Below are 11,481 nucleotides of genomic sequence, written 5' to 3'. Positions count from 1 at the left end.
TGGATTTCATAAAAGGTCTGCCAAAATCAGAGGGAAATGACACTATTTTAGTGGTAGTAGATATGTATAGCAAATATACACACTTCATTGCACTGTCTCATCCTTTTACTGCGTCCCAAGTAACTAGAATATTCTTGAATAATATTTATAAGTTGCATGGGTTGCCTAAAAGTATAGTCATTGATAGAGATAAAGCGTTCTTAAGTAATTTCTGGAAGGGACTGTTCAAACTCCTGCAGGTGCAATTACTTTACAGTTTTGCCTATCATCCACAAACTGATGGACAAACTGAAAGGCTGAATAGGTGTTTGGAGAACTATCTGAGATGTATGACATAACACAAGCCTAATGACTGGAACATATGGCTATCTCTAGCAGAATTTTGGTATAACAACAACTATCGTTCCTCAAAATGGCTCATTATAAAGTGTTATATGGTTATGAACCACCACAGTTGTTTTTCGAGTCAATTGCACAATCAAGTGTTGATGTCGTTGACCAGTATTACAGAGAAAGGCAGATTATGGCTAAGGCATTAAAAGAAAATCTTGCAAAGGCTCAAAACAGAATGAAGATGTATGCTCACAAAAAGAGGAGTGAAAAAGAGTTTGAAGTAGGTGACTGGGTATTCCTAAAGCTACAACCATATAGACAGACATCTATAGATATGAGGAGGAGTTTGGAACTAGCATCTAAATTTTATAGTCCTTATCAAGTGATCCAGAAGATTCGAACAGTAGCCTACAAGCTAGTTTTACCTTCCACGGCTAAAATACATCCAGTCTTCCATATTTCCCAACTCAAGAGAAAAGTGGGTAAACATGTAGTTCCGGCTATAGACCCCCTCCCCCCTTCCATTTGCTCTTCAAAAGTCCAGCTTTTAGTTGAGCCAGTTGCTATTCTAGACAGAAGAATAGTCAAGAAGGGAAACATAGTTTCTACTCAAATTTTAGTGCAATAGGCCAACCTGTTGCTAGAAGAAGCCACTTGGGAAGATTATCAGTTTATCAGGTCACAATTCCCTGAGTTTGAAGATTCTTGAAGGCAAGACTGATTTCAAGGAGGATGGAGTGTCACAAATGTCTATTTGTGACTTTGTTTATTTAAGTTTTCAATAAATTGGTTTAGTCCCTCAAGTTTTAATTAGTTACACTTGGTAATTTCTTTTCAGTCCTAAATTTTGTTTTGGAAGCAGACAAGTGTCATCTTATGATTGTATCTATCTATTACTTATATCCGTAGTACTATCAATGAGAAAGGCAGAAAATTATCAAAATATCTTTATCTTCCTCTACTCTCTTCTTTATTTCTCTATTCTCTTCGTCCATTTTCAACAGTCTAGTGACAAGGGTCTTACTCTTGCTACAAAGGAGAAGAGAAGCTCAAGGTTCGTCAAGTTCTTGCGATTTTGGTTGTGGAATTCGCCAAGGATTCAATCCTACAAGGTATGTGAGACTTTAATAGCGTTGAGTTCATTCACCCACGTGCCAATCATGTTTTTTTTCAGCGAAATTCATTTCTAGAAAGTTGAGAGTATGATGTTCTTGAATTATGTTCTTGAAGATTGTTTTAGTTCTTGAGATTTGATGGGATTGTGGAGTTCTTGATGAAATCGTGTTGATTTAAGAGTTGTTTTGAGTTAGATTCTTATGTATATATAATGGGTATTTGAATCTAAAGAGGGATTGAGAAAAGGAATCGAATTAGGTGAATTGGGGTTAGAAAATGAGGAAGAACAAAATCGAACAAGGAATAGGTATCAGACCTGTTCCTTCAGTGTGAAAATTTTCTCTTTGCGTCGTGGAGAGGTTGCGGACTCCTCTATCAAAAATAAATTTCGCAATCAAATATTTAATTGCATCTCTGCGTCGCGGACTTATTTCCAAACAATGATTTCTTGATCTTTTCTCATGTTTAACTATCTAAAAACACTCATAAACATCATGAGATCTTTCCTATCACAAATCACAATCCTTGAATCCATAAATTCAATCCAAGGAAAGTTAAAAGTCAAGTCTCGAAGTTAAGAATCAAGTCAAGAGAAGTTCATAAAGTTTTCAAAAGTCTTTCACAAACGTTTTAACTTTGTTTTAAGACTTAAGCTTCGAGTTGAGTAAAGAGTAAGAGTAAAAGTTCATTTCTTCAAGATTATACGGGAACTAAGTATTCCCAAAAGTTAGAAATGTTTTCACATTTGAGCAAGAAAGGGAACATCAATTTCAAGAGTGCTTTTTAAGCTAAGTTTTGAGTAATTATCTCAAACCAAAGAAAGAAGTTTTGTTTTAAAACATGTGAGCTAAGTACATTTTGGGAGTAGTATTGACCACCGATATGGGGACGCGAGTTCATAATAACTCAAGTCTCCATAAACCATGTAACCACCATGGGTAGTAAAGGATCATACATTTTGGATGACTCCTAAGTGCTTTTAAGCATAGACTAGTGGATCCACTTAGTTAAGGCGTCCTATATGATGGCAAATATAAGACAATTCTGGCAGCGTGGGCAAGACGTTGTATCACCACTTAGGTTCATAGTAGTGGTTTTCGGTTAGAGAAACTCCCACATAAACTATACTACTTTATTATAGGAGTAAAGTTGAGTTTGTTATTGCATTTTCTTTAACGAACTAAGTTGTTTTCCACTGTCTTCAAGCTTTCCATATATTGCATGTGTTTTATTGCTTTATATTGAGTTAAGTTTTTCATGAGTTGAGTAAAGCCAAGGTAAGTGTTTCTTTCAGATTTCTTCCAAGCTTATGTAATGTTTAGTTTTCCACTCGCATATTCGTACATTCAATGTACTGATGCCATTTGGCATGCATCGTCTTATGATGCAGACACAGGTAACCAGGATCATCATCCAGCGCCTCGTTGATCCAGTTGAGCACTCAGAGTCTGTTGGTGAGCCTCCTAGTTTCTCGGAGGGCTCCTTTTATCATTTGGTTTTAGTATTTCATTGTTAGGATGATCGGAGGTCTTTTCCCGACATCCCTCCTTGTTTTAGAGGCTTCATAGATAGTCAGTAGTTCAGTTGTCTTTACATTGTTATTTCTTATGTTAAGACTTGAGTTGCCATTTTGGCCAAGTTGAATGTTTGACCTTTAAACATTCCAAGTCATTTTTATTAAACAGTTGAGTAGAAATGCATTTGATCATTTTAATAATGCTTATAGTTTTCTGCTGAGTAAGTAAGCCAGGCCAAGGGTTCGCTTGGGACTATCAATGGTTCTCGAGTGCCAGTCCCACCCATATTATATAATATAAATGATAATATAACAATATGCAAATGATTTCATGCTTTTGCATAATAGGAAAAAAAAAGACATAAGCATAATGAGAACAAAAATAAAAATAGAAAGTGCAAGGTCGCATGAATAACAACAACATCAATTGCTACAAATACATATTTTCTCCGTCCCTAATTACTTGTCCACTTTTGAATTGATACACCTATTATGAAAATAATGATTGGCATAGTAAGTTTATTATTTTACCCCTATTAATATGAAGTGGATGAATTAAAAATTTAAAATTTTCAAGAGATTCTACATTTTTCAAAATTAATTAATTGAGGGTATAATAGATAAAAAAAATTGTCCTTTCTTGATTTGTCGAAATTGACAAGTAAAAAATAAAATTGGACAAGTAATTAGAGACGGAGAGGGAGTACAAAAGAACTGGAAAAAAAAAGAGAAGGAAAGGGGAGAGGAACTTTGAGGAGAGAAAATTCAGGAGCGAGTAAAATTAGAAATGAGTTAGTGTCTATTTATATGTGTCAAAGACTTAGTAGTTAGTTCTAGAAAAATCTTGTAATTTGTTGTTTCTAGAAGAATCACATAACTTGTGGAGAATAAAAAATAGCTACATGGATATATTGATAAATTTAAAAATATAATTTATAGAATTTTAAAATGAAATATATATGAAACAACAAATTTGTCCTTGATCGTCTCCAACTGGCTCTTCTATATAATAGATAGAAATAGAAATAGAAATAATAGAAATTTATTTTGTTGATTTGTTTACTTCTTAACCGAATTTTATTCTATCTTATTATGTCCTTTCAACCAAACAAACTCAACAGAGTCAAACATTCTTTAAAAAGTAAAAGGAAAAAACAATTAAGTAATTTTGCCTTTGCTAATGATGGAATTACATAATAAATCTAAACATATATGGTAAAATTAATATTTTCAATATAATAATCATACATATTGTGAATAAATGTCACGACTCAGACCGTCATGATTGACACTCACGCTAACCCTCTAGTGGGAGAAGCATTACTACAACCCAACTAAGCAATTAAAAGAAAACTAGGCATTTAAAGATACATAAGCATGTTTAAATGACTGAAAGAAATTACAGAGTTTCCATAAACTCCGAAGGTCTAACAAAATAACTAATGCAGAAGTTCAACCACTAGAAGTGAAAGTCATTGTACCAAAACTCTGTAAACCAACAAATCTAAGGAAAAGGGGGTGCCACCCCTAAACTAACATAAGCAAAGTCTAACTAAAACAGTCTGAGTCTGAAAAAAGTGGACTAAACAAGAAAGAATCCATGACAGCCTGGAAGAGCTGGTTCACCCTTGAATCCGATCTTCGATCAATGATCCCCTAGCTGAGCTCCATCAGTAGCCACCTGAAGATGCTCTGTACTCAACAAAGAACGAGCAAGTGCAATATCAGTACATAACTACAGTGTACGAGTAGGATCACGCGACCACCCAGTAAGCGAAACATAGCCAAACAATTACAACACACTAAACACACATATATAGAATACGCTAGGTCAATTATCATTTCAAGAGAAACATACAGTTCCCAATATCAACGACAATTAGACATGAAAGTATAATCACAGTGGTCCTCTCATAGAACTCACACCCAAACGGTTAGTGTGTCGGAACGTGACACCCGATTCAATATACATGTGTCGGAACGTGACACCCGATCGAATATATGTGTCGAAACGTGACACCCAATCTAATATATGTGTCAGAACGTGACACACGATCCAGTCAACACAACTACAATCACAAGTCACACCCATAATGAACAATGTTCATAGTCATACAATCAAGTAATGGGTTCATGACATATAATTATTCATATACATATACTCATTTGCATTAGGTTCGATTCACATTTCTTATTCTCATACGTGCATGCATACCACAAAGCAATTAACCGACATATATCACACAAACAGGAATTCAAACCATCACCTACCTAGAAACCAATCTTGAATTCTCCTAAAACACTTGAACCTTCCCTTTCCGAATTCTTTCTGCTTGATCTTGGTCTTTAAACGAGTAATTACGTAAGGATCAATAAACGGGGTCTAAATTACCCGAAAAATGACATAATTATCAACGCAAGACCAAACCCAGATCCTAATGTTCAATTAGGGCTTTTCCCACAATCTACTTTAGGCCAAAACCCTCCCCAATGATAATTACTCAAGAATCTAAGTTCTATGGATTGAAAAACGGATTAGGGGAGTAATAATCTTACCTTTAAGTCGCGGAATCTGTCAAGAAATAGCCTTGGGTCGTCTCTTAGCTCTCCAGAACGAAGGTTTGCAGAAAATAATGATTTTGGGGGTTTTTCCCGACTTAAGTCGCAACTGGACCCGCTACGGCAGACCCCATCCCGCCACAACGACCCCGCCCTGGCGACTTGCATAGAGATAAAAGCTTGGAATTTGAGTTCCAAGCTGTAACATCCGACAATTTAAAATGAATATGAAGAAGCTTGAAATTGGAAGTAGTCATTTTTGGAAAAAAATTCAGAATCTGGAAATTCGGCCAAGTGTGGAAATCAGTGAGTTTTTGGCCAACTTTGAGCAGTCATAACTCCTAGCTCAGGATGATCCAGGAGTAGTTCCAGTTATGTTTGGAAATCCCTTGGAACGATCTTTCCAACGCCACCGAGTTTGCTCGATTCCGAGTTCGTATGAGCGAGTTATGCCCTTTGAAAGTTGGGCAGTTGGCAAGGAGTCCGTCCGGAAATTTAAGGGCATTTTGGTCTTTTCACAAATCATTTCTTTTGAGGTTATATTGTTGTGTTAGGCTGATTGTGGATCATTTTTGTTCCATTTTAAAAGAGTAAGAGTTAGGGTTCTTGAGTGAAGAAGAGAAGAAGAGAGAAAGAAGAGAAGAAGAAGAAGAAGTGGGAGCTAGGGTTGTGGATGCAAGACGTTTTCTTCATCAAATTTCTTGGGGAATCTTAGTAAAGGTATGGGAGTTCTTTATCTAGGGCAAGCTATCACCCTAGAGCCAATTTCAAATGGTTTTCAACTTTTCCAAAGTTTGTGAAAAAGCCTAATTTCTACTCAAACTCATGGGTTCTTGCATGAAACGATTTCAAATGATAAGTTATGATATTATTGATGTTTATTTGATGTTTTAAGATGAAAAACTCCATGAATCCTTGTATTCTACAAAACCCCAAAATGTGTTTATGAAGTGGGTCTATTTCTATAAATTCAAAGTTGATGGAATTATGTGTAAAGTGAATTGTATTGATATCTCTTGTGTTGTTTAATGTTTATTCATGATTAATTGTTGATAATGGGTGAATTAAGGGTGGTAAGCCTTATGAGTGAAGTATTGGTGATTGCTTGGATTTTTGGTGATTTTGGCTATGGCTTTGAATTATGGTAAGAAAGCTTGAACTCTCTTTATTGAATTAATTGTTGTTGGTAGGTTGAATCCACCTTTGGTGGAAGTGTTATATCTTGTTCTTGTGTGGTATTATTGTGAATTGTAGCCATGAAGGCATTGGGGAAGTTGTTGCATAATGTTGGAATATTGTATTATTGTGAATTGAGGCCATGAAGGGCATTATATGAGTGTTATTGTATTGTTATATTATTATATATGAATGAGGCTATATGTAAAGTCCTATATGAAGCTATATGTAAAGTTTTATGTGAAGCTATATGTGAAGGTATGATGTGAATGAGTTTTATGTGAAGCTATATGTGAAGGTATGATGTGAATGAGTTTTATGTGAAGCTATATGTGAAGGTATGATGTGAATGAGTTTTATGTGAAGCTATATGTGAAGGTATGATGTGAATGAGTTTTATGTGAAGCTATATGTGAAGGTATGATGTGAATGAGTTTTATGTGAAGCTATATGTGAAGGTATGATGTGAATGAGTTTTATGTGAAGCTATATGTGAAGGTATGATGTGAATGAGTTTTATGTGAAGCTATATGTGAAGGTATGATGTGAATGAGTTTTATGTGAAGCTATATGTGAAGGTATGATGTGAATGAGTTTTATGTGAAGCTATATGTGAAGGTATGATGTGAATGAGTTTTATGTGAAGCTATATGTGAAGGTATGATGTGAATGAGTTTTATGTGAAGCTATATGTGAAGGTATGATGTGAATGAGTTTTATGTGAAGCTATATGTGAAGGTATGATGTGAATGAGTTTTATGTGAAGCTATATGTGAAGGTATGATGTGAATGAGTTTTATGTGAAGCTATATGTGAAGGTATGATGTGAATGAGTTTTATGTGAAGCTATATGTGAAGGTATGATGTGAATGAGTTTTATGTGAAGCTATATGTGAAGGTATGATGTGAATGAGTTTTATGTGAAGCTATATGTGAAGGTATGATGTGAATGAGTTTTATGTGAAGCTATATGTGAAGGTATGATGTGAATGAGTTTTATGTGAAGCTATATGTGAAGGTATGATGTGAATGAGTTTTATGTGATCTTGTGATGATCCTATGTAAAGTGGATAGCATTGTGAGTTAAAGTATGATTTCTCATGATGTATATATGAAATGATGTTGGATTATGAAGTATCCTTAAATGAAAATGTTGTGACTTGGTTGGTAGACTAAAGTGTCCCTCCTTGTTACTTAAAGTCTTGAATGCATGAATGTGTGAAATGGGCAGAACTAAGAAATGGTGCCCTTTCTATAAATGCTAAAAGAGGAATTCTAGGCCAAGACTTGAATCGGCAAAACTAAGAAATGGTGCCCTTTCATAAGTCTAGCTTTCCTAAGTAAATGTAAAACCATGAAATCGGTAGACCTAATGGTGGTAGCCCTTCTCATGTGTGAAATGATGAACCTTGGACCGGCAGGCTTAAGGCACCCTTAATGAAAAATCGGTAGGCCTAAGGCACCCTTCCAGGGGGATTTAATGAGCTATCCTTATGAACCTTGATTGGCCATGACTAAGAAATGGGGCCTTTCTTGGGAAGAGGTACTATGAGTTGGTTGAACTAGAAAAGGAACCTTCTCTAAGTACATATGTGATTGAATACTCTATGGGAAACAAGGCTAGCACCGAGTGGATGTGGTTAGGAAGGTGGCCTAGTTGAGTATGAGATTAGGCACAATGAACTTCCTTGGACATCCCCTAAACCATGTGCCTACATGGGTTGCTTACTAGTTCTACCTTTGGCAAGTAGAACAACCTCCACGGAGTAGGATAGACTCCGGATTCCATACCTAGCTAGTATGGTCTATGTCGGTTATGCCTATTCCCATCATGTGGGATGTGCACTCTAGTTATTGGATAGGTTCTACAACGTGTAGGTAGTAGTATGGGATGCTATCTACACATGGCACGAGTAGGCTTTGAAGATACTAAAGTGAGTTCCCTAAGTCTAACGACTATTATGTGAAAGTCCCCTTATGTGCTTGAATGTCTCCAAAATGGTTTCTTAAAGAATGTTGGCCTATTGATGTTATGTTGTAAAGGAAATGTCCTTATCTAAGGTAATCTTGAGGAACACTTAAGTGTGCTTGAAGAGGTTGTATGGGCGGTCACTTCTTGTCTTACTCAAGTGTGTCTTAAGATTATATTAGGTAGAGGTCCTATGGTAATGAAATGACATGTGTTCTTTTAAAGTTAAGCATGAGTTGTATATGGACATATGTTGATTATATGTATGGTGGGCTATGGTCTTATATGTTAATGTTGACTTGTATTATGTCTCTTATACTTGTAAAGGAAAGGTTTTATCAAATTGATATGAAAGCATTTATTCTTTGAAAATGTCCTTTTTGACATGTTTTTGCATGGTCTCCATACTTAGTACTTAATTGTGCTAACCCCTTTCTTTCTCTTTTTGGACTAAAGTGTAGGGATTTGGAGATGATGACATGTCATGGCTATTTGATAGGTTTCTAAGTGTTGAAGATGAAGACTTGGTGAGTCCTCATATATTCGAAGACAATACCCCATATGTTCTTTTATGTCTTTTTAGTATTGTTTAAGTTGTGTATGGGATTAGTTCCGAATTTTGTACTCTAAAGTATTAGATGGTTTTGAGACATCATGTATAAAGTCTAGAAAGTCTTTCGCTTGCTATATATATTTTTTTTATGAAATGTTTTCTTGGTAAAGAAAGTTTTAAATTCCTTATGGTTTTTTTTGTGTCTATGCGATGAATGAATACTAAGAGGCTTGTATTAGACCTCTTCGAGGTCGAGTACGCCAGTTACGACTAGGGGGTGCTCCCGGGTCGTGACACAAGCTCCCATTTCACAACACACTTTCAAACTAGGATGTTCTAAAACTACCATTTCACGCCAAGATCAGTTTCGGGAGTTCTACTAGCCCAAACTCGATTCTGTAAAGTCGTACAGGCTCCTTAACGTCTTGGTTATCCACTCATGTAATCAAATTCATAGTTAAATCCCCCATTCATTACCAGATTTCCCTAGACCTCACCTGACTCAAATTTCGTCCAAATCTGGACTAGGCTACAATCTTCCAAGTCACTACTCAAAAGTTTTCTGGCCCAAATTCTTCCCCATTGGCATTTCTATAACGACGAAAACATGTCGTTACAATAAAGTATCTTGTAAATAGAGGGAAAGACAAAATTTAAAATTAATAAGTTCCAATCTATTTTAAGTTATTAGGTTTTAAATTAAAGTATAACTTTTATAGATCTTTAAAAAGTCATTTTTATAACTAATACTCCTATAAATGTTCTTTTTTTAAAAAATACATAAATATAAATTAAAAAATTTTCAATGATAAACATATTGTGCAAAATTAATATTTACTCCTTCTATTTCACTTTATGCCACATTGTTCGAACTTCAGGAATCAAAATTATAAATTTTCATCTTGGATTCTAACATATAATCTTTAAATCTTTTAAAATAATAAATATTTACTCCTTCCATCCAACTTATGTGGCATAGTTTAAATTCAAGAATCAATTTTTCATAATTTGATATAAATCATTACGTTTGTGGAGATAAACTTTACATATTCCAAATCTATGTTATTATAAGTCACATAATTGACAATTCAAAATATTAAAAAGGTATACTAAATTATGATAAAAAAATTATTTAACTCTCGAAATTTGAAAAAGTACCACATACATTGAGAGTTTGAGATAGATATAGTATACAAGAAAATAATTATTCATGTAGTAAATAAAGGATCCCAATAAATTAACTTGTTCAAAACATAATTAATTTGTATGATTTTACGTTTGGTTAATACTTCCTCTATTCCATATTAACTCAATTTGTAAGGCAATCCAAAATTATTAAGAAAAACATTCAAGAATATTATTTAAACCATACTTTCCATTTTGTCCTTTGTGAAATCATAAACATAACTTTGCAAGTACTGTAATTTATCTCCTAGAAAATACCAAACTTCATTAAAAAAAAAAGAAGGGAAAATATGGATAAAATTTCAAACATCCATCTAAAACTGCGAACAATTCAATTATTTCGAACAATGAAAAAAGCCCCAAAATTTCAATTAATATGAAATAGAGGGAAAAAGTAAATGTGACTCTCATGTACATATCCGCTCATGCTACAAAAATTAATACGTGCTACAGCATTTGAAAATTATATCTTAATTAGTCTCATATAAGAAAAAAAAAAAACATATCGCTATTCAACTGCAAAAAATTAGACGCGATTATATTCATGTCCCAATATTTCATTTGTTTTACGGTCAAATTATTTTATAACAATTTATATGTTAATATGTTAAGTCGATTGAGATGGATAATTAAATACAATAGAATAAAAGAAGGTTATGTTTTGCTAAGTACATTTGATTGTAGTATGTAAATATCCTTCTAATCGAAGACTATTTATCAAAATAAAAGACAGAAAAAAGAGAACAATAAACTTTTTTATTTGGCTAATGCCTTGTTGTAAGTTACATAGAAACAAGAACTGAATTCCATTTCTATTTTTGTCCCAAGAAATTTTAATTCATCAATTCGTGGTTTCATTAGTCTGTGCAATCTGAGCTACAGGTGGTTTATGCCCACATTCACAGAATAGACCGTCACAGTAATAGTCAGCTATAAAGCCACACTTAGATTGACAAATATTGGGATCTTTGTCGCAGCAACAAACGGGAATATCCTTTGCTTCAGCCTTTCGCGAAATACCTATTAAATAAAATTTCATAATTTATTATCTATATAATTAATAGATAAATATAT

At 34.3% G+C, this 11,481-nt stretch overlaps 1 protein-coding gene across 1 annotated transcript; it reads left to right on the top strand.

The window, feature by feature from the left end:
• Positions 1-412: 412 nt before the first annotated feature.
• On the top strand, positions 413-961 carry LOC125852239 (uncharacterized). Its single transcript, XM_049531971.1, has one exon. The coding sequence runs from the start codon at positions 413-415 to the stop codon at positions 959-961; it is 549 nt and encodes a 182-aa protein (XP_049387928.1).
• Positions 962-11,481: the final 10,520 nt, after the last annotated feature.

The sequence above is a fragment of the Solanum stenotomum genome, unplaced genomic scaffold (genome assembly GCF_019186545.1).
Source record: "Solanum stenotomum isolate F172 unplaced genomic scaffold, ASM1918654v1 scaffold33129, whole genome shotgun sequence".
NCBI classification, from domain to species: Eukaryota; Viridiplantae; Streptophyta; class Magnoliopsida; order Solanales; family Solanaceae; genus Solanum; species Solanum stenotomum.
The sequence above is the reverse complement of the archived record's forward strand: the minus strand, read 5'-3'. Positions and strand labels throughout refer to the sequence as shown.